At 41.4% G+C, this 25,265-nt stretch overlaps 1 protein-coding gene and 1 long non-coding RNA gene across 13 annotated transcripts in view; one reads left to right on the forward strand and one right to left on the reverse strand.

The window, feature by feature from the left end:
• Positions 1 to 9,318, reverse strand: part of LOC106601783 (gephyrin) — a 123,282-nt gene extending 113,964 nt beyond the window's left edge. For all 12 annotated transcript variants that reach the window (XM_082974504.1, XM_045717873.2, XM_045717853.2 and 9 more), the window contains exon 1: positions 9,217 to 9,318. In XM_082974504.1, coding sequence (XP_082830630.1) covers positions 9,217 to 9,280 — 64 coding nt within the window. In that variant the 5' untranslated portion in view covers positions 9,281 to 9,318. The remainder of the gene's footprint in view (positions 1 to 9,216) is intronic.
• Positions 9,319 to 9,603: 285 nt separating this feature from the next.
• On the forward strand, positions 9,604 to 11,004 carry LOC106602761 (uncharacterized). Its single transcript, XR_001328288.2, has 2 exons — positions 9,604 to 10,270; positions 10,796 to 11,004. It is a non-coding gene; the product is annotated as an uncharacterized LOC106602761 (long non-coding RNA).
• The last annotated feature ends 14,261 nt before the right edge of the window (positions 11,005 to 25,265 follow it).

Raw genomic sequence — 25,265 nt, forward strand, 5'->3', positions numbered from 1 at the left:
AGTGCAAACTGGCTATAACCAGAATAGAAAGAGGAGTGGGAGGCCCCGGTGCACAACTGAACAAGAGGACAAGTACATTAGTGTGTCTAGTTTGAAAAACAGATGCCTCACAAGTCATCAACTGGCAGCTTCATTAAATAGTACCCGCAAAACACCAGTCTCAACGTCAACAGTGAAGAGGATACTGGACTCCTGGTTGAGACTGAACAAATGAACAACAAAACAGCACAGCAAGTATGTGAAATAAATAGGTTTTGATTATGTTTTACTGGTAATGGGGACAGGTAAATGCCAACAATATAACTTTTTGGTCAGTGTGTGTTTCAACTATTTAACTGTACTAGAATGCTTAAAGGCCGCAACATTTTTAAATAAAATCTGTATCATTTTTTTGGCAATGAAAATTTAATATCGGTGCATCCCTATTTGAGAGTAGTGGATATATATTATTGGTAACAAATAACTATCTTGTGGAACTGCTGAGACATTAAGGCACTCCAGACCAAAAGTTAAAATCCTGAGAGCATTTATGCACACATAGGCCTAGATTCTAAATCAGATCTGCACCAGCTATGTGAGTTTCGGCAATAGTGTGTTTACATTTGATTTAATCTTGAATTTAACATCAAGGGTCCCTGAGCACAGCTACTTTTTCATTGGTGTTGTCAGATAATTGCATGATTATTTACTTGAAACTTTTAGCAAAGTGCAGAAATGTATTCTGAAGTGAAAATGCACCGGTGCCAATATATCCTCCAAACACCGTCTTCAAGGGCATTATCACTTTTATACAACATATTCAAATAACAATTGACATATTTTCATTAAAAACATTATTTTGATTAATTTATTCATGCCATTTCATCCTTCCACAAGATATAGTCCCGACACAAATCTAGGGTTGCTACCCAAGCTGGATGGTCGTTCATTCTATTGGTTCGGTTGCCAGAGACGCGACCCAGTTGTTCAGTGTTTTTGTTCGTTCTAAATGTTCCATTGTCATACTGGCTCGCAATGTTATTTTCCCTTCTTTGCTAGCTAGCCAACTACGGCTAACTTAAGGTCACATCAAAAAGTGCAGCCTGAATAACAGCAAAGTAGCTGCATTTGAATTTGTTCAAGCTGTATTCTAGTGACATTTATTTGGATACATCCATACAATGAGCTAATGAGGCGCGATTTCGCTTGGCATTGAGAATGTGCTCACTCGTCAGGATACTGTTGTTCAGAGGAGCTAGCCAACAACACAGCAACAGTAACACAATCAGTTCAAACTGAAAAGACTGCAAATTAGCTGCGTTTCATTTGACCTTTTTATTTATATATCCATCCATAAAAATGATGCCAGCTGATTCATGATTTAGACCGGTTGAGAAACGCTGCCTGCCTTTGTCTCGTCCCGACTCCAGACACATTCAATACTATGGGACAGCAGGACATCGAATTTCTATATTGACACAATGTTGAAAATGTTGGAGAGACAGCAAGGTTTAGACAAATCTTCACTGATGAAAATGAAATGTTTGTCTAAAAGAAATAGTAAAGATCAAGTTTATAACTTGCCTGGCTGGGTTGATGAGACAGTGGATTGCGCAGTCAGATGGAACAGAGTAAAGAGGCCTTTTAACTAGAGGTCGACCGATTAATCGGAATGGACGATTAATTAGGGCCGATTTCAAGTGTTCATAACAATCGGTATTTTTGGACACCGATTTGCCGATTTATTTTTTTAAATATTTTTTATACACCTTTATTTATCTAGGCAAGCAAGTTAAGAACACATTCTTATTTTCAATGACGGCCTAGGAACGGTGAGTTAACTGCCTTGTTCAGGGGCAGAACGACATATTTTTAAATTGTCAGGGATTCGTTTTTGCAACCTTACGGTTACTAGTCCAACGCTCTAACCACCTGCCTTACATTGCACTCCACGAGGAACCTGCATGGCAGGCAGACTACCTGTTACGCGAGGGCAGCAAGAAGCCAAGGTAAGTTGCTAGCTAGCATTAAACTTATCTTATAAAAAACTATCAATCTTAACATAATCACTAGTTAACTACACATGGTTGATGATATTACTAGTTTATCTAGCATGTCCTGCGTTGCATATAATCGATGCGGTGCCTGTTAATTTCTCATTTGAATCACAGCCTACTTCAACAAACGGGTGATGATTTAACAAGCGCATTTGTGAAAAAAAGCACTGTCGTTGCACCAATGTACCTAATCATAAACATCAATGCCTTTCTTAAAAATCAATACACAACTATATATTTTTAAACCTGCTTATTTACTTAATATTGCCTGCTAACACGAATTTCTTATAACTAGGGAAATTGTGTCACTTCTCTTGCGTTCCGTGCAAGCAGTCAGGGTATATGCAGCAGTTTGGGCCGCCTGGCTCATTGCGAATTGTGTGAAGTCCATTTATTCCTAACAAAGGCCGTAATTAATTATGACATAACATTGAAGGTTGTACAATGTAACAGCAATATTTAGACTTAGGGATGCCATCCGTTGGTTAAAATACGGAACAGTTCTGTATTTCAATGAAAGAATAAACGTTTTGTTTTCGAAATGATAGTTTCCGGATTCTACCATTTTAATGACCAAAGGCTCGTATTTCTGTGTGTTATGTTATAATTCAGTCTATGATTTGATAGAGCAGTCTGACTGAGCGATGGTATGCACCAGCAGGCTCATAAGCATTCATTCAAACAACACTTTTGTGCGTTTGCCAGCAGCTCTTCGCAATGCTTCAAGCATTGAGCTGTTTATGACTTCAAGCCTATCAACTCCCGAGATTAGGCTGGTGTAACCGATGTGAAATGGCTAGCTAGTTAGCGGGGTGCGCGCTAATAGCATTTCAAACCTCACTCGCTCTGAGACTTGGAGTAGTTGTTCCCCTTGCTCTGCATGGGTAACGCTGCTTCGAGGGTGGCTGATGTTGATGTGTTCCTGGTTCGAGCCCAGGTAGGAGCGAGGAAAGGGACGGAAGCTATACTGTTACACTGGCAATACTAAAGTGCCTATAAGAACATCCAATAGTCAAAGGTATATGAAATACAAATCGTATAGAGAGAAATAGTCCAATAATTCCTATAATAACTACAACCTAAAACATCTTACCTGGGAATATTGAAGACTCATGTTAAAAGGAACCACCAGCTTTCATATGTTCTCATGTTCTGAGCAAGGAACTTAAACGTTAGCTTTCTTACATGGCACATATTGCACTTTTACTTTCTTCACCAACACTTTGTTTTTGCATTATTTAAACCAAATTTAACATGTTTCATTATTTATTTGAGGCTAAATTGATTTTATTGATGTATTATATTAAGTTAAAATAAGTGTTCATTCAGTATTGTTGTAATTGTCATTATTACAAATAATAAAAACAAATAAAATCGGCCGATTAATCGGTATCGGCTTTTTTTTGGGTCATCCAATAATCGGTATCGGCGTTGAAAAATCACAATAGGTCGACCTCTAATTTTAACGTCATAGATTTAGCCGATGGTAACTTGAAGAATAGACACCGGCTGGAATGCGGTTTTAACCAATCAGCATTCAGGATTAGACCCACAAATGGGAGCTGGACCAAGGCACCCAGCAGCCAACACCAGACAAACATTAACCCATAAATTCATAGGAGTATGATCTATGAACTTTAATCCAATGACAGGTAGGCCATAAATTCCCCACCAGATGTAGATGAAAACGATAAGAGATGTATTGTTGTTGACGTATCAGCATAGCAAACCTCCCTTTACTTCAAACATAGCTAGACACAGAAGGCTATATAACAAAGCGCTACTATGCTTCTTCAAGAGGCACCTTGGTACTAGTGACTGACCTTGGTGACAAAACAATATCCCATCAGATCCCATTAGACCATGTAAAGTTGATGTAAGTTTGATGTAAGGTTGGCTGACTCCCTGTAGAGTGGGACTTGGCAGAATCTGAGGCCACTCGGTGACACAGCTCTGTAATTCCTAAAAGGGTGTCAACATGAGCTCTAGATTGAATTAGCTGCCTACCGGTGTCCACTTCTCCTCAGCCTCCTCTTCTCAGCCAGCCAGGGTTTATAGGGGTTACATTTACAATATCTGATCACAGATCAGCCAAGTACTTCCTCTGGAAATATGTGTAGCAGTGGGGGAAAGGTTGAAAGGGAGATCCCTCCCCCTCTTGTTTTGGAGTTCCGGGGTTCCCCCCAGATACGTTTTATGTAGAAGGACTGAGAAGCTCAGTTCGTGACTTTTTAAAAAGGTCATTCTACTCCAAAACGAATTAAAATTAAACTATGCTGACATCTAAAATAAAATGTCCACCTCCAGAAATGAGCCCAATAACATATTGGTAAAACATTGGAATATACATGTAGACGATGCATGGTTCATATGACCAGGTATGCTATTAGCAATAAGCATTAACACCTGTAGCCCAACTGATGCAGCATAGTGGCTATAAATAAATAGGCTGAAGCATAGGGTTGCCTATCTGCATTTACCCTATTGGGCTCATCATTAGCTAGATCCCAAATGTAATCTTTTAATTAGTTAGCATCCTATTGATTAATTTTATGTCCCAAAAATGTGCATAAACACAGTGATGTACGCCTACCTATTAGGGCAACTGGGGTAAATGCCTGCCTGGACTTCTTACAAAAAACACAATTTTTTTCTCCCACTTTCCCTGGTTGGCACTACTCTTGTTTGACTAAAAATGAAATCCGTCTTATCACAATTTTAAGTCACTACAGAAAAAAATTGAGGTAAAGTCACATTTTACCCCAAGTTACCACATTTTACCCCAACTGACCTGTGTAACATTTAGCCCTACTCTTCCCTATGCACTCAAGGTGATTGCAGAGCAGTAACGTGCTTAACCATGACACTACTAAAAACTCTGTGTTTAAAATAAAAATGGTGCAGTTCTCACATATTTACAAATTTAGAAATAAATAAAGGAATGGAATGCTGGGAACCTACATTTTTTGTTTGTTTTACAAAGGCGATTAATACTGCAGTTTTCAGCCTCCCGAGTGGTGCAGTGGTCTAAGGCAGTGCTAGCTGTGCCACTAGAGATTCTGGGTTCGAGTCCAGGCTCTGTCGCAGCCGGCCGCAACGGGGAAACTCATGGGGCGGCGCACAATTGGCCCAGTGTCACCCGGGTTAGGAGACAGTTTGGCCTGCAGGGACGTCCTTGTCCCATCGCGCACTTGCGACTCCTGTGGCGGGCCGTACGCTGACACGGTCGCCAGGTGTACGGTGTTTCTTCCGAAACATTAGTGCGACTGGCTTCCGGGTTAAGTGGGCATTGTGTCAAGAAGCAGTGCGGCTTGGGTTGTGTGGTTGGGTTGTGTGTTTCAGAAAACACACGGCTCTCGACCTTCGCCTCTCCCGAGTCTATAGGGGAGTTGCAGAGGTGAGACAAGACTAACTACCAATTGGATACCACGAAATTGGGGAGAAAAAAAAAATCTGCTCTTTTCCCCGCAATTGCAAGAATTGTTGTGCTTTGATTGGTTGTCAGAATGCAGGTTTCCCTCCCTATGGCATACGTAGCTTGAATGCACCCCGAGAGGAATGTTTCTCTCTCATAAAACACACAACAAGCCAACTAGGTAAATAGTCTATTCTGCTATGGGGTTGTCTGATTTTTCAAATTATTACTAGTTTTGTTTGCTGAGGAAAAGTAAATGTGGACTGTACTAGCATCGTCAAAGTGCACCTTGACAGAAATATTTGTTTATGTTTAATATTTTCGGGGCATGGCGGCAATGATTTTCCTGTGGCGCAGCGGCAGTGAAATGAGTGCAGCGGAAACCTGGATCAGCCAACAAGGGCTTTAGAAAGGTGTTACACAGTTATCACAGATCTGTGGAGTGTTGAATGTCCAAACAGACAAGATGCCACAGAGGTGTCCACTGTCAACACGTTCACTCACCTCATCAACGCTAACTTCTTTCATTGCTCGCTGACAGACTTGAGTTGGTTATTCAAGGTAATTTGTCTACTACGTTTCAAAAGGCTTATAGACCTTGTAAAAAAGTTGAACACAGACAACCCTTCTGCTATTTTCACAAATAGGAGATATGGTGATTAACAGGGGACACGCATCGGAGGCTGTTTTGCAAAGACAGGGGAGAGAGGGACAGCAGAGACTGAGTATATAGCCTTGCGTGGTGTAGCATTAACAGTGTGGTTGTGATCAGTGCTTTGAACAGCACAGAGACAGGGGCTGTCAGGCAGACGCTCTACTCTACTCTGCTCACCCTGAAATAATATTTGATGCCAGCCGCAGCTCCTTTGAATGCAACTTTGGAAACCAAAAGAACAAAATCACTTTTTTGAAAAGGTATTTAGTTTTTGTTTCTCACCCCAACTTAGTTTATTTTGTTTATCAAAGAGAATATCGTCACAAAATGTTAAATAACTCACCGACACACTGCAGGACTACTATGAGGCTAGAGAGAAAAGGTGACACGCAGATCGACAGGACAGTCAAACAGACAGCGCAATTGCAAAGTCCCATCACACATCTCCCCAAACAAAATAAATGAAGCACACCACACAGCTCAGCTTAAACACACAAACACACCTGCGAGGACAATACCATAGCTGCCACTAGACACACACGCTCACACCTGACAAGGTCCACTTTCATAGCTGCCAGGGCGCTAGACACACAGCAGGAGGGTAAACAGGAGTAGTGGTTTCACTACAACACAGGGCCTGTCTCTCTCTGGCACAAACAGACTGATACTGTACTGACTGGCTGGTAGGATATCTGGTACTTTTATCTGCCCAATACACACTGTCAGTCCGCTCACCACGACCACACACACAGGCATACCCCACACACAAACACTTCATAATAATAAATCAGTCATAGTAAACTCTTATTTGAAAACACAGGCCTACTGTTATGTCTAATTGAGAACATACAGTTGTCTAATATTGGTCCAGACTCGACCGATACAGTAACTTCAGAAGCCCCTGCCCACCATAGACTGTATATACAAAGCTGCCCACACACACACACACACACAATTCTGACGGGCTCAGTTTGCCTGTTATAGAAAGGGAGAGAAAATGTGTAGTCTGCCACAAAAGTGAGATCTCGCACTGAACCCTTCCATTGACATTTTTCAGTGAGAGGCTTCATAGAGAGAATCCTGACATCTCTATTTGAGGAAAGACCATACAACAGAGGCGATAGGACAGATGGAATTTCATGTTGGGTGGGGGAGTTTGTGTTCAATTTTTCAACTAGGCCCATCTCTAGACACTAAGACAATCATTCACAATAATCAACAGTAAAATACTTACAGTAGTAGTCAAAGTGGTAACCTATATTAGTATTTTTTTATTTGAATACAAAAACCTAATAGTTCGTAATAACTGGTGGACTCTGGAATGGCTGAAGGTCAAAGGTAACAAATGTATTTGCTTATTTTTAGACCTATTGTTTGGAACAATATACAGTGCTATTCCAACACATAACATTTCCAGAGTGGGCTCCCTGATACTTTGAATGATATGACCCATGTTATACATACAAATTGACGCTATGGGTAACTAACCAATCACAGCCCTCCTTTAGGATCGCACATTCAGCAAATTTATCAGCAGAAGGAGTTCCCTTTAAATCCATTTTGTTGGTGGTACTCATAAAATGTATCAAAACATCAGAATTAGCAGAAAGCCCACTCTGGAAATGTGATGGACTTGTCTAGTATATTGTTCCAATCAATTTGTCTTCAAATGAACAAAATCAAAAAGGGTAGTTTTGATGTTGAATAAATTAATGTGAACATTTGTATTTGAGAATCTAGACATAGGTCTATTCTATATGATAGCCTACTCCTTATAAATGTGCTCTATGACACTAAGATGTATGCATCATAGGGTCTTACGGGAGCCCACTTTCATCATGATTTTCTCAAACATGAGAATTGCCAGAACAATCGGAGATATACAACATTTTCTGCTCCAGCTGGCATGGAATCGCCCTGTAACATTACATGTCATTTGGGAAACCCCTATGCCCCACCCAACCTATCACAATCCAAAAATTCCAGAGATATTGCTCGAACAAACCGCCGCACGGACATTTCGGTTGAATGCATTCAGTTGTGCAACTGACTAGGTATCCCTCCCGACTTCAATGAACAGCGCCTAACCCCCGAAACTAGGGGGCGGGGTACCCGTGTGTGATAGCAATCTAACTACTGCAGAGGACCTATGTCAAAACACTGTGTGTACTTATGTGCACAGAGGCAGCGGAATGCCAATGTTGACCGACGGAGTCATCGTTAAACTATTATTCTTGCCATAAAAAAAAGGGTCCGGTGAGTGGGACAGGGATATCAAGTCCAAGCTCAGTAGAATTGAAATTAAACCACGATTATACTCCACGGCTAGCTATACGGACTACAGCTGCACCAAAATACAGCTCCATTTTGTCATGCATCCAAATAAGATGTATTTCAACAGTCATCTGTATTGGTTGGCCTATATAACTAGCAATCTGAATAAATCCGACAGAAATTTTAAATGACACGCTCGAGTACAAAATTACATCGCAAGCGCCCCACACTAAAAACGAGCTAATCTGAAATAATCGCCTATTTTCCAAATGAATAACAATACTAATTTAGCAAGCAACATCAATTAATTCAGTAACAGTATAGATTAGCAAACATGGCGAAAATAAGAATGTGAGAATTTATTCGAATTAATTTAAAAAATAATATTCGAGTCGGTGACACTGACAGAATCTGGCTCGTGCTGCTCTGCTTTGCCAGGCTAGCTGCAGCTTGCGTACAAGACATGAATTATTCAAATCAAAAAACTGGTTTCTACACAGCGAGAAAATGCTGCAAGTTACACCTTCATGAACATATATTTTACTTAGCGTATAAAAACCATTGAAAAGGTGCAAATGACAAAAAAAACATATACAGAGGAAAACATCTGTAAATCACTAGGAGTATAAGAGTCGAGGAATACGGTCAAGCAGTAATGTTACAGTAGCGAGTTAACCGTTTGACAGGCTAGAGAAGCCGATGCAAGACAGCCACAACTCATCTAGCTAGCTGGCCACAACCCGGTGGAGAGCAAGACAGCACGGACAATCACATAAAATGAACACACAAAAGTAGCCGGAGATGGCATCAACGATTTAGATATATTTAGAAATTACCCGTTAGAATTCCGACTCGAATTTGGTGGTCGTGGTTGGTTAAAATCATCCCTTCCGACGCCATGTTTACCACCGCTCTCGCCCGCACTGAGGATCCAGAGAGAATCGATAGCAGAGCACATCGAACGAGAGGAGGCGGGATGAGGAATATGGGGTTTCCACTAGTTACCACAGCCACAAAGTTTTAAAACATCGCTATGTCGTAAAAATGAATGAAAACAAAAATGTGCCTTTTGGTCTTAATTTAAGGTTAGGGTTAGGTATAGGGTTAGCAGTGTTTAAGGGTTAGGTTTAAAAACACATTTTAAGAAGAAAATGTGTATAAATGGGCGGGGTTTATGACTTTGTGTATGTGGTAACATGTGACGACCAAGCCAACCAGGCAGGAGAAGCCGAATTCAGACCATGCAGAAACACGATGTTCATAGATACATTTATATTTGGAACTAACCCACACTTCTTTACTGTGCGTGGGCGCTCAGAAATGAGTGTAAATATATGGTATATGCGTGCATTATTGCGGAAATCCTTACAAGTAGGTTGTATCCGAAATGGGAGGTGTTTACAGGCCTAATGCGCATAATGAATTGCCTTAGTGGTCTCCTCGCTGTGAGTGTACTACTGTTTTTTCCAACAGGCCTGGGATTTTATGGCACAGTTGGTAGGTAGCGCGGAGCCACTGGGCTGCATGTGAGAATACTACTGTTTCTTCACAGCTAGTTACAACGAATGTCTTGTTTCTCAGTGGTGTAGTGGTACCTGGAGAAATGGGTATAACCCACTATATTTTGCCAACAACTTACCAAACGGCCTTCCTAGCGAAGGAAAGACGCCCCGAGTGAAAAATTCAGTTTTCCTATAGTTTTTTTTGCAGGGTTTCACTGTCAATATCAAACTTTTTTTATATAGCAAAACAGCAAAAATTGCGCACCTAGCACGTTTAGGCTAACTGTGTTTATGTACTGTACAACATTGTAGGCCTACAGTGTACATGTGATTTTGCTAAACAAATGCACCCCCGATTGATACAAATCATCATGACGTAATCTACCAGGTAGGCCTACTTTGCAGTCAACATTTAATTGTCAAGGTTTTTGGGGAATGCCTTTAGAAATGTTCATTCAAACGGTGCATGACGACAGAATTGCCCATGGCAAAGATTCAACCAAGACTTCGGACAAAACGTTTTCAATACTTTGTTTGCAGACCCATTGTTGCCTTTTAGTTAGCATTTACTGGTAAACTCTTTAGAAAGAAGCTATTATTTAGAACTGAAAATGGTTATTTGGGCTATGCCCATAGAAGAACATGAATAAATGACTTAAATGTAAGAACATAGGCCCTCTAGTAATTTAATAGGATCTCTACGTCATAAACCCTCAAAAGTTCCATAATGGGGCAAAAATGGCAGCCATCTTGGTCAGGAAGAAATCTCAAAACCAGTCTAATTTAAATGAATGGCAGCAAAGGCATGTGATGTATCAGATATTGTGTAATGGAATTATGGTGAACCTTAAACGGTATATAATGAGTTATATGACAATAGTTATGTTACGTCTACACCCTCTCCGGCCTCTAGGTCATCAGGCTGCGGATTATCCCGCACACCTGTCACCATCGGCTCATGCACCAGCGCCTCATGACACTCACCTGGACTCAATCAACTCGTAGATTATCTTCCCTATGTCTGTCACCTTGGTTCTTTTCTCAGGTGTTAATGACTCTGTTTCATGTCGGTGCGTTGTTTGTGTTCATTGTGTCTATTTATTAAAACACTCACTCCCTAAACTTGCTTCCTGACTCTCAGCGCGCTCGTTACAGTTTCTATGGATTTTATACCAATGTTCTGTGTAATAGCCTCAAATGTAAACAGACCATAAATGCCAGATTTTATTTTCTTGAAAAGCTGTGAGTACTATTATATGATACAATATCAGTACTTGTGTTTACAACTTGTCTAAGTCCTATCATCAACTGATTTGAGCCAGTCTATGACTGTGTATAGACTGCATTGTTTGAATTGAGTGTTAGCACAATGGCAGTTAATTTGAAAAATGACTGTACTCATTCCTCTAAAACTGTCTGGCTAGCTAACATACATACAGTGCAGATACATTTGTCACATTTATTGTTTTACACATTATCTTATCACAGCACTGACAAACCATGGTTGGCGAACTCCCTGACCAACATGGCTGACCTTTGGACCATCATAAGAAGGTTGTCCATTCAAGTATTCTAATTCCTATGTTGAATAACCCCGTTTGGTTCCAGGTAGAACCTGTTTGGTTCCAGGTAGAACCCTTTTGGGTTCCATGTCGAACCCTTTTCAAAGAGGGTTTGACATGGAACCCAAAAGAGTTCTACCTGGAACCAAAAGGGCTTCTCCTATGGGGACAGCCGCAGAACCTTTTTGGAACCCATTTTTCGAATAGTGTAGATATCATAAATTGAAACGTCCTTCCTACTTACCCGACCGACTACCACTGTTGTTCTTCTGTGAGCTGCTCCATGAGAACCAGTTGAGAGCTGCAGGATCTGGCTGCCTGACAGATGATATTCCGCTGAAACTAGGATATGTGTGCAGCTTGCATTAATATATTACATGTGCTTTGCGTTTGTGTAGGCTACTTTGTGCATGATTTCTCTGTTGTTTTACATAATAGATACAGCGTATACCTCCACGAAACTATTTTTTATATGCATCAGTGGGGATTAAGAAGTGCGTATACGCAATTCCCACTGAAAAAAAGTGAGTATTGGGCGTATACCTGCGTATAGTCCCCACTACCCACTACACTTCTGTTTTTAGCACGGCCCCCACTCCAGATGATCCAGATGCCAACCCTTTATTGGTGGCAGCAGTGGGATAGTCTCTTGGGCATTTTCTGTGTGCAGAATCTCTTCTAAGATTGCTAAATAATAATAAAAACTAAATACTATTAACATTATTACCATTTTATTCCATGCTGTACTATAAAGTGCTACCCCGCCCATATAATAGGATCAACAGACTCTCGGAAGAAAAATACAGCCATTAGTATGAACTCATTGATGCTGCTTTCCCAACAGAGGTCACCCAAGAGTACTTGGTAACCTGATTACAAATCAGACCAGTCATGGTGACTGTTCCTGTTCAGGCTCAAGATCAACAGAGGTGACTAATGGAGACTGTCTGGAGAGAAGCAAGGGTCTTCGGCCTGCCAGGAAGAGAAGGCTCCTGAGTCCTGCTATCTTTCTCTCTCTCTTGTTTGGAGCCTGCCCAGAAACAGGGAATTATCATTCAGTTTGACCAGCCAGACATATTCCCTGGTTCACAAGAACAAGGCCATCTCTAGTCTTTGAAGTCACTATGCAACTTAAATAAAAGTTTCTTTGATGTGCCGAATATGTCCCTAGTTTGTTGCCGTAGAGAAAAAGACGTTACGACAGGACACTGGATATAGATAGACATAGGGTAGAGACGTAGATAACCATTGATAATTTGGTGTGTTGCTGTATTTGTTCCTCTTATCTAGTTCCCTTCCCCCTTCTCTTTCAATATTGGTACAACACAATGGTTGCTCACCCACAGCCCCAGATTCCAAATGGTAGTTTAGTTTACTGTAGCCCAGGGCCAGGCTCCTAATGTTAAAGTTTACCTTTGTCAAAAATTAAATGTGCTTTTGCGTGTCTTTACTGTACATGTCCCACCTCACTAATGAATTGTTATTAAATGTGACCATGGATAGGAGAAATAAAACAAGATCCTAAATAATGGTTTATCCTCCATATGTAGTAGGACTGACCATATGTGACTCTATATATACTCAGAGAAACCCAGAAGTACTGAAGCGTATCTGCATAATTATCACCAGTGGAGTACATTATGGGGTGTAAAATGTAAAAGCAGTGTGCCAGTATGTGTCTCCCAAGACACATACATGGCTCCTTACTTAACCCCTCTAATAGACCAAAATATAGGTAGTGTTACAAATGGCACCCTATTCCCTATTATATAGTGCACAACTTTTGTCCTGGGCCCATAATAGTAGTGCATTACATCGAGAATAGGGTACCATTTGAGAGCACAAATTGCTGTATGGTATTGTCCTCATCTTTACAGTGTCCACATCGCTCTAGTTTCTCATCACTATATGTGCTGAACAGCTTCAAATATTCAGTTGTTGGACTAATTGGAACACCTGTCTGCTATGTCTTTCAAAGTAGGGGAACATAGAAGGGACATCTAACAGTGTTGAGAGAGTGCAGGTTGAATTCTGATCAGCCACAGCCATACAGTAACAAAGTCCCTTTGTCTAACCTAATGGATTTACTACAGAATAAAATAAACTTTCATGAATCAAAGATCAAATCAAAATGTATTTGTCACATGCGCCGAATAAAACAGGTGTAGACCTTACAGTGAAATGCTTAGTTACATGCCCTTAAAACTTCTTCGGGATCAGTGTCCCGTCCATGGGACGGTTGAGCTAATGTAGGCTAATGCGATTAGCATGAGGTTGTAAGTAACATCAAATTCCCCCAGGACATAGACATATCTGATATTGGAAGAAAGCTTAAATTCTTGTTAATCTAACTGCACTGTCCAATTTAGAGTAGCTATTACAATGAAATAATACCATGCTATTGTTTGAGGAGAGTGTGCAGTTTTGAACATGAAAAGTTATTAATAAACAAATTAGGCACATTTGGGCAGTCTTGATACCACATTTTGAACAGAAATGCAATGGTTCATTGGATCAGTCTAAAACGTTGCACATACACTGCTGCCATCTAGTGGCCAAAATCTAAATTGCAGCTGGGATGAAATAATACATTGTGGCCTTTCTCTTGCATTTCAAAGATGATGGTACAAAAAAATACAAAATAACGTTTTTTTTTCTTCTTTGTATCGTTTTACCAGATTTATTGTGTTATATTCTCCTACATTCCTTTCACATTTCCTCAAACTTTAAAGTGTTTCCTTTCAAATGGTACGAAGAATATAACCTTGCTTCAGAGCCTGAGTTACAGGCAGTTAGATTTGGGTGTCATTTTAGGCAAAAATTAAAAAAAAGTGTGGATCCATAACCAACAATGCAGTTGAAAAAATAAAATAAATAAATATCAAAAATATAATATATAAAAATACAAAATATATGAATAAGAAATAAAAGTCAACACTTGAAACCGAAGTAGAGTTGAGAGGTCAAAGGCCAGATTTTACATCACAAGGTTTTCACACCTAATAACCAGTCCTGTGCCAGAAGACCACACTTTGCCTCACATGGCAACCATGTAAATCTCTCAGCATGTGGCCCTGACCACCACTCATATGTTAATTTATGCCTCACTTTGAAACCCCGGACTGAAATATCTTTATTCACAGATATCTTTATTCACAGGTATAAATTAACATTTCTCCAGCTGTTTTTTCTGGGGCAAGGTGATATTATTCTCCTATTCACAAAACAAGAATCTCAACAACCCCGACAGTCCAACTACATACCCAGGGGGGCATACTGCTTCTCTCCCTAACCTGCCTTCTCCCTTTCCTCTTCCACCCTTCTCCCTTTCTCCTTCTCCTTTTTTTCTCTAGCTCTCCTCCAATTAATACTGAAGTTGTTCATTAGTCATTGTGGTTTTTAGCATTTCCATCTGAATCTATGAACCTTTAAGCCTTCACACAACTGAAAGTCTAACAACATCTCAAAATATATGCGATCAGTCAACAGCTTGAGGAGAATGTGTTAAAGGATATGTATATCTTCAGCCCGTCGCTGCCCTGCCCCTTAACACTAGATCTAGTACATTAGACAGAGAAAAATGAGGGCTGTGGAGTTTGGAGAGACTGTCTGAAATGCATTCATTCACTTTCCCTTTTTTGCTAATATAAACCTTTAAACGTCATGCATTGCTGAAATTTACATTTAAATTAAATTGACTTGGGGCCAGAAGATGAGTGTGAGTCCCCAGACACAATCTGGTGGCGGTGCTGTGGTCTTTATTTACTGGTCTGTGGTCTCAGGCTGTTTCCCAAATGGCATCCTATTCCCTAAATAAGGGAGAGTGGGGTAAGTTGAGCTGTTTTTTACATTCAGCGTCACTACATCAAGGGAATATAGTATTCTTTCTAGCAAAGATATAGTATCTACATATATTTCAGGATGTTCTGTATCCCTGAAAATAATCAGAATTCATATAAACATAACAGTTTTGAAAACATAGTTTGTCCAAAAAAAGGATGAGCCACCTTGGGGTAAGTGGTGGACAGTGGGTGATGGTGCTGGTAGGTCAAAGTTTAATTAATGGAATGGGTGTGTGGTATATTGTATATCTTAAATGTCTGCCTACATTCAGATACAGATATCACTGTTCAATATCACTTAACCTTCCATTTCTTGACCAGTTGTCTGCGACAGGGATGTTGTTTCGTTGTGCCAATTTGTAGGAAAGTTCTCTGCATTTGAGGCTACTAAACCCATGAAACTGGTCCGCAAGCTCAGACTCCATGTCATCAGATACAGTAAGACCTTGATGTAGGAACTTAATTTGAGCCAGTTTGCTACAGCAGGAAAATAATCCTGCAGCAACAGGAAATGTGAATTATTATGTGGATTATAGTTAATGGACTTTTTTGTAGGGGTTGATGCATTTTTTGCTCGGGCAAATCAAGTCTGACATTTTAAAGTGGAAAATACAAACTTTAGAAGCCTTTTTAAACATTTAATACACTACAAGTTTGCATTTCCTGCTATGCAGGACAATTCTCAGCTGCAATAAAATTATAAAATTAAGATCCCTTATCTGTACTCTATCAAAGCCTCTGTTGTTGTTTTTTTTCAATGTACCCCTTCAGTGTCTTCAGTCTATTTTTTCATCCGTCAATGCGTTCTGAGTATGGTAGGGTGAACGGCACCCGGCCCTGAACTGACAGTAGTCTCTCAAGAACCTCAAGGGGGGCTAGACCCCTGCTGTTTTTACGTTTGTTTATATACACGGAGCATAATGATGTCTACTCGGTAACAAAAACAAGTCACTATACTATCTAAGATGGAAATTTACTGTTAAAATAACTGTACTTACTGTTATTAAAGATGTAGCCAGTGATCTTAAGCTCACAAATTCATAACATATTGTATGAATTGGATTCGTAACATTTCATACGAATTGAAAACCCCCCCGTAATATATCATTTGAAGTGGATGACGTAGAACACAATAGGATGAAGTAGTACACAAAATATATAGTATATAATAAACATTTTATATTGCCTACAATAGAGTTATTACAGTTCTTCACAGATTACAAATGCATGTAAAAAAAAAAAGAGTGTCTGAGTATGGTACAAACTTTTATGAGCTATAACTCATGCTGAACACAATTAAACTGAGCCATTAAGCTTTGTGGATAATTATAGGATTTTGGTAGGCTATTAGATGGTGCCATGGCATGGTGCGGGTCTAGAGAGGTACACAGTAGACTGTTTCCTCCAGATAGTTGTGTGAGGCAACAAAAAGGTTGTGGGTTCAATTGCTGCAGAGATCACAAACTGTACACATAAAACGTAGTCCTATGCGTTCACTGAATTTGTAAGTTGCTTAAGATAAAAGTTAAATAAATATGCATACATTTGATCAAATATAAATATGCATAAATATGATGATGTCCTAATACAGGTAGTCAAGTGGGTATACCGTTCCTCACTAACTGATCTCAGTGGTTGAACTAAAAGAGGTAGTTTAGCACCATCATGTGGTCATTTCAAGATTTATCACACACAGGCTGTTTGGCTGTTTGAATCAGTTCAGGTTCCTCCTCTTCATCATCTTCATCCTCCTCTTCCTCCTCATATTTCTGTCTGTTGCAGATCTTGTAGCAACATTCAGAGTTATTGTCTTTCTTACTGTGAGTCTTATCTGATGAGGAATGATTGTGAAGATCATCAAGGACCTCAGCCACCTGAGCCACGGCCTGTTCACCTCGCTATCATCCAGAAGGCATCAAAGCTGGGACCGAGAGACTGAAAAACAACTTCTATCTCAAGGCCATCAGACTGTTAAATAGCCATCACTAGCCGGCCTCCACCCGGTACCCTGCCCTGAACTTAGTCACTGTCACTAGCCGGCTACCACCCAGTACCCTGCCCTGAACTTAGTCACTGTCACTAGCCGGCTACAACCCAGTACCCTGCCCTGAACTTAGTCACTGTCACTAGCCGGCCTCCACCCGGTACCCTGCCCTGAACTTAGTCACTGTCACTAGCCGGCTACCACCCAGTACCCTGCCCTGAACTTAGTCACTGTCACTAGCCGGCCTCCACCCGGTACCCTGCCCTGAACTTAGTCACTGTCACTAGCCGGCTACAACCCAGTACCCTGCCCTGAACTTAGTCACTGTCACTAGCCGGCTACAACCCAGTACCCTGCCCTGAACTTAGTCACTGTCACTAGCTGGCTACCACCCAGTACCCTGCCCTGAACTTAGTCACTGTCACTAGCCGGCTACAACCCAGTACCCTGCCCTGAACTTAGTCACTGTCACTAGCCGGCTACCACCCGGTTACTCAAACCTGCACGTTAGAGGCTGCTGCCGAATGTTCATAGACATGGAACACTGGTCACTTTAATAATGGAACACTGTTCACTTTAGTCATGTTTAAATACTATTTTACCCATTTCATATATATACCGTATTCTAGCCAAGGCCATCCTATTCAACTACTGCTGTACATACTGTATACTATTCTATCTAAGTGTTCTTCAGATATACTACATGTTCCATCCACATGCTGTCCATAATGTCTATACATCACATTACATTCACTACCGGTCAAAAGTTTTAGAACACCTACTCATTCCAGGGTTTTTCTTTATTTTTAGTTTTGATGTCTTCACTATTATTCTACAATGTAGTAAATTGTAAAAATAAAGAAAAACCCTTGAATGAGTAGGTGTGTCCAAACATTTGACTGGTACTGTAAATATATACTCCAGATTCCGACATTGCTTGTCCTAATATTTCTATATTTCTTAATTCCACTCTTTTACTTTTAGATGTGTGTGTATTGTTGTGTATTGTTAGATATTACTGCATTGTTGAAGCTAGGAACACAAGGATTTCGCTACACCCGCAATAACAAAATGTGAGCGTACAACCAATAAAATTTGATTTGCGTATTGGGTAGAACCTTGCTTCCCTAAGAGGGCACTAGGGGGCAGTAATACAGTCTTAACAATTTAGGCTGAATGTAAACTGATGACAACAGTGATTGAAGTATGCTCAGATAAATCATATAGCACATATCCGAGACATATCTGGTTAATGCCAATACACAGACGTCTGGCTTGCTTCTTCATAAAGAGTTATTCAGCCTGGTGTACTACAATCAAATATGTCCTGTTATGATTGATTCTGCTAATTAGAGGCTGATTTCTGAAATAGTGATATTATTCCACTGCCCACAATCATTTTAAATCATACTGATCATATTAAACTGTAGCAGAACTGGTTTATTGCAGTTGTAGGCTACATTGCGAGAGATACAGAAAGGGGAAGGAAATATGTGGTATGATAGAGAGAAGTGGGATTGGGACCATGGGGTGCTGTGATTACGTGATTGCCTCACCAGCGGTTGCAGATAGAAATAGAATGAATAGAGTTGTCACGATTCCCTATTCTATCTGACCAACAATCATATCAATCCTATCTGTTCTACATAGTACATTTCTATCTGAATGTTCTGTAACATTATCCCACTGAACAGGTCAGTTCAGTCAGCTTGGAGAGGAGGATGACTGTGAAGAGGAAGAAAAAACAGAACAAGGGAGAAAAACATATGTCCTAACAACTGTACGTATGAGTGGGTGTAGTACTTGTTCATTGTTATAAACATGTTGACATTTCGATTGATGAAAGAAAAAATAATATCGCCTCTTCACCCTAGCTGTTCCTCAGTGGGTTGATTGCTACAAAATCACCTCTTTGAATGGTTGTTTTTCTCTTCATCCCCCACTGTGTGTGTGTGTGTGTGTGTGTGTGTTGTGTGTGTGTGTGTGTGTGGGTGTGTAATATATAATATTGTGCGTAGTGTATAACACCTGTGATTTAAATAGCCCAAAGCTAATTAGCCTGAACACTCAGCCCAAAGTGTGGGAGAAGAAAAATAACAGAACTTTAAAACCTCCATAAAAACATGACAATAATTGCAGTTGAGAAATATTGGTTGGTTGTCGCCCTGACTTTTATGAATACGGCGTGTGTGTGTGTGTGTGTGTGTGTGTATTTGTGCACTGGCGTGTGTTCCCCTCCCCTCTCTGCTTCTCCTCCCTCCAAATCCTCATTGATACTACAGTAGCTGTTGGAGGGATGCTGAACTGACTGTGTCTGAGCTGTGGACCTGTCTCTGTTGTGCTGTAAATCTGAGGGTCATGGAGTTGGTTCATCTCCAGAGTTATCCGTCACCCAGGGAGACACACACACACACACACAGTGGGACTGAATAAATGTCTAGTTCCTCCTCTCCCTCGACCCTGCGCTACACTCCTCTCAGAGTGTGACTCCCAAATGGAACCCTATTCCCTACATAGTGCACTTTGTAGTGCACAATGTAGGGAATAGGGTGCTATTTGGGACGCGGACAGAAAGAGGAAATATGACCAGTAAATTCAAACAGTTAGTCACTGCAGGACCAGGGCACTGCCAGTCCCTAACTCTTTTTCCTGTTGCCTAGCCTGTGTGTTTAACGAGCCAGGGGACTGGCTGAAGAACTACCTGATGACACTGAGGAGATGAGAGATATGAAAGAGTGGAAATGTGGAGGGAAAGAATGGAGAGAGAGGCTGGGATACTAGAGTCCCAGATCTGTTTGTGCTGTCTTGCCAACTCCTATGTCATTGTCCCACTGACCAGGGAGGGGTGGGGAATAGGAATGAAACAGGGCCAGTGAAAGTTGGAAGGAAACTGGTAGGATGTGCTGGATACGTGATCGAATGTCTCCTCATACACAAATAGAGAGAGACCACACACGTACATGCACGCACATGCACGCACGCGCACACACACGCGCCCCCCCCACACACACACCACACACACACACACACACACACACACACACACACACACACACACACACACACACACACACACACACACACACACACAGCACACACACACACCACACACACACACACACACACACACACACACACACGGGAACTGCAACTGGAAGGAAACTGAAATGATGTGCTGAATACATGATTGAAAGTCTCCTCATCTCCTCAATTTGTGCTCTGTGCTGTGTGTTACACCATCCTGTTTTCACTAAATCATTCATAGCAAATTAAGTCTATTATTCAAATACAAACTCCCTCACACACAGACTGAGATTCATTCCCATCGCACGTTGTCCAGAATGCATTTTTTAAAGGCAATGTTCCCGCATTCGCGGAGACCATACTCGCGGTAAATTCTGTATATGTCGGCTCAATGGGAAATTACCTTTAAATGGCACATTGTCCTAATCCGCAATCTGATTGAATCTCGACCATAGTCTGCGTTTGAAAAGTCACCATATTCCCTATATAGTGCACCAGGTTCCATAGGGCACTGGTCAAAAGAAGTGACCTATATAGGGAATAGATGGCTATTTCAGACCCAGCCACTGTCTCACCAACAGTCTCATCACATTGTAAACAAACACACACATAAAATAAGTAATTCATACCAGATGAAGTCTATTCAGTTATGAACTTGCTCACACTGTCTCATAAACACACACGCACACACACACATTAATCCTGTCAGTCAATATTATGGTTTCATCCCTCCACCCCATCCAGCAGTAGCTGTCACATCAGACAGAAGTCTGGCATGTGATCCCTCTTCATTAATAAAAGGCCACTGCTCCAGCTCTCAGTTGAGCCAAGCCAACCACAGGAGCCAGCCATCCAACATCTGTGCATTCCTCCAGGGAGCGTCAACAACAGACATAGGTTATGTCCCAAATGGCACAAGTAGTGCACTAAATGGGGAACTGGGAGCCATTTGGAACGTAGGCATACTCACTAAATTCTCCCACCTCTCCATCTACAGTACAATTCAAGGACCATCGCCTTGGATCCAGAGGCCTTTGCTTTTCTGGGTCAGTGGTATTAATGGTGCTTCTTGAGTAGAACGTGTTATTGGGTCCCAGGGTCACCCTCAAAAGCTTACCACCAAAACAAACAGAAATACAATTTTCAACTCTACCAACATAACACACCTTTCCAAAAAACATTGCACTTTAATCTCCTTTGCAAGACCAAAGAACAAATCCCTGCCTGAGAAAAAGAGAAAAAGATCCAACTTTTAAACATTAAACACATAATTAGCCATTTAATATGTACGATGTGAAGTATAAAAGGTCTGAGTACACACCCTTGAGGCACCCGTAACCCCTTCTGTTCACGTCCTTGTATCTTGCCTGGCCCCGAGGCCTGGACTCTCAGGGTGTATCCCAAATGGCACCCTATTCACTATATAGAGCCGTAGGACTCTGGTCAAAGTACAACAATATATATAGGGAATTGGGCTCTTATCAAAAGTAGTGCACTACAGTGAATAGGGTGCCATTTGGGAAGCAGCCTCTCTCTCTCAGGGAAAAAAGGCCCATTTACCAGAATAATTCATGTAGCTTTGCCTGGCTAATGAAGATAGAGATTAATGTTGGGTCCTGCTATGCCCTTTCTGCACAATCGTTATTATTGTATTTCTCAGACATTGCGGGGGTAACCTGCTGTATGGAGGTAACTGCTGTAATTATGAGGGCTTTTTTCTTGAGTTAGTTTTTCTTCTTCTCGCTGTGTTCTTTATTGCTTTTCAATGTGAGGAAGAGAAACTGACTGGCTCTCTCCCCACTCTGACACTCATGATCTCTCTCGCTATCTTCTCTCTCTCTCTCTCTCTCTCTCTCTCTCTCTCTCTCTCTCTCGCTCTCGCTCTCGCTCTCTCTCTCTCTCTCTCTCACACACTCTCTCTCTCTCTCTCTCTCTCTCTCTCTCTCTCTCTCTCTCTCTCTCTCTCTCTGTCTCTCTCTCTCTCTGTCGCTCTCTCTCTCTGTCGCTCTCTCTCTCTGTCTCTCTCTCTCTGTCTCTCTCTCTCTCTCCATCCCTCTCAATTTCCCCACTTTCTCTTTCTCCACTACATCTCTCCCTACTCACTCTCTATCTCTCCCCACCCTCTCTCTCTCCCCACTTTCTCTCTCGCTCTCTCTCTTTCTTTCTTTCTCTCTCTCTGTCTCCTCACGCTCTCACCTCACTCTCTCTCTCTCTCTCTCTCTCTCTCTCTCTCTCTCTCTCTCTCTGTCTCTCTCTCTCTCTGTCTCTGTCTCTCTCTCTCACTCTCTCTCTGTCTCTCTCTCTCACACACAGTCTCTCTCTCTCTCTCTCTCTCTCTCTCTCTCTCTCTCCCTACTCACTCTCTCTTTATCTCTCCCCACCCTCTCTCTCTCCCCACTTTCTCTCTCGCTCTCTCTCTTTCTTTCTCTCTTTCTGTCTCCTCACTCTCTCACCTCACTCTCTCTTTCTCTCTCCCTCCACTCTCTCTCCCCACTCTCTCTCTCCCCACTCTCTCTTCTCGCTCTCTTACCCCTCGCTCTCTCTCTCTCTTTCCCGTCTGTCACTCCATGCTCACAGGGAGATGATGAGCTTCTTTAGCAGGAGCCTAGATCATCAGACAGCTTGCATCTCAATGGTTATCTCTCACTCTCTCCATGACTCCTGTTGATTGTTTTACAGGTTTAGTTGGTTTCTCACCTTTGATACAGTTAATTGACCGGGGAGAGGGGTGAGAAGGGGAGAGAAGGGTGAAAGGGGAGATTCACTTAGACATCGATATTGGTATTCCACTTGGCTTCTGGTTGAAAACATTTCTCTTTCCCCGTCTGTTGTGTGTCTCTGTTGGTTTCCAGTCAGAGGACATTGACAGTGAGATTAGCTCTTAGTTTTTACCGCTGGAGAGTGTCAGCATCAGAGAGACAGACAGCAGTGTGATCACATCACCTGTGTAGTCTGTGGTGGTGAGGCCAATAGAAGCTCATGTTTCATCTCCAAGGTGATAAAAATTTTGTCTAACAACAACGTCAACCTAGCTCTTTTTCTGAGAAGTCTCAGCTGCTTTCCTTTTTCAGAAAAAAGGCCTTGTTTGGCATATTAGAGCTGCCCGATTGCTTTCTCTGATGCATGCCATGCACATATCTGAACACACACATGCACTCCGTCTATCTCTCCATGGACTGGTTGTCCAGATCAGTTCCTTTGATCTCATGTCCTCCCTAGGCAACTGTGGTGGTTAAGGGACCCTTCAAACACACGCACATGCACCGCATACAGACACACGCTCACACACCCGCCACTAGCACAGAGTCAGTCCGGAAGGAAATGCCCAATTAAACTTCAAAGGTGAGGAAATGGGAAACTTTTTACGAGATCACCTCTGGGTCACCTTACAGCTCCTCATCTCTCTCCTCCCACTCTCCTCCGTCCCTTTCCCCCTCTGTCGTTATCTCCCTCCATCTCCCTGTCATCTCTCTCTCTGTCTCGCTCCTCACATACATATGAGCAAGCACATACACACACACACACACAAACACACATACACACACTTACTTATTCCCACACATACTCAAACACAGAGAACTCAAGAAAATTCAGTGATCCCTATCTCATTGGGATTAGCCTAGCTGCTATTTTAAAGTTAAGCTAAGCTTTACCCACTCACTGTGACTGCTAACCAAAAACAGCAAGGACCATTTTTACCACTGTCATTTGAATATCAAAATAAGACCAGACAATTGGTTTGTGATTCCTGACGTGTCTCATTTTCATTCTTGGATGGCATGCAAACCTCTAACAGCTTAATGCAAAATGGAAGTCAGCCAAGTTTGGCCGTGACACGTTATACACTTGTTAATCAGATGAGGGGGGAAAATACAAGCAATATCCCATAAGACCTAGATACATTAGCACTAGCATGAAAATGTGCTAGTTCTTCTTCCACCATAGTGGTCAGCATTAAAAAGATGTATGGTTTAGATAAATAATTTGGGACAGAGCATGCTGCATGGGTCTTGGAGAACCTCAGATACCCCGTAAAGTTTTAACACAGGACTAGGTTTAGGCTTAAACAAGCAGGTGAAATATTTAGTGGTACTATGTACAACAATTGAAATGATCCACTGTGGTGTCAATATTTGATATAATTGCAGTGTCAACACGTAGCCCATCACATCTCCCCATCCCATATTGAAGAAGATTCCCGTAGAGCAGCATGCTTGATGAAAACCTGCTGGCTGAAAACAATCTGTGTGATGTATGCCAAAAGCCAGGGATTTTAGTTGTTTATCTGTTTAATCTCTAGCACATTATATAAATTAGCCAGAAGAAGCTGACAGGAAGCTACTGCGAGAGAGAGGAGAGAGCTCCAACTCCCATTCATCTGCTTGCCAAATTTTAGCGGCTTGAACACTTAAAACCAGATAATTCACGTATCTGTCAAATAAAAAATGTATTTGTCACATTTGCCGAATACAACAGGTGTAATAGACCTTACAATGAAATATTAGCCCTTAGCCAACAATGCAGTTTTAGGGGGTACAGAGTCAATGTGCAGGGGCACCGGTATCGAGGTAATTGAGGTAATATGTACATGTAGGTAGAGTTATTAAGTTGACTATGCATAGATAATAACAGGGAGTAGCAGCAGTGTAGTAGGGCAGGCGGGAGCAATGCAAATAGTCTGGGTAGCCATTTGATTAGATGTTCAGGAGTCTTATGGCTAGGGGGTAGAAGCTGTTTAGAAGCCTCTTGGACCTCTCCTCAGCCATACCAAATGGTACCTGGTCATTTGGCACGCAAACAGGACTAGCTTTGACCAGTTTAGAGACCTACATAGGACCAGTAAAATGTTACATATATCTTCTTAATTGCCTTCAAATAATATTACAGATGAAATGATTTGGGAGATGTAGGCTAGTCCTCCTATTTGGCCTGTTCTTTCTTCCCAGAACCAGAACCGTTGCTCATATTCTA

The sequence above is a fragment of the Salmo salar genome, chromosome 01 (genome assembly GCF_965601325.2).
Source record: "Salmo salar chromosome 01, fSalSal1, whole genome shotgun sequence".
NCBI classification, from domain to species: Eukaryota; Metazoa; Chordata; class Actinopteri; order Salmoniformes; family Salmonidae; genus Salmo; species Salmo salar.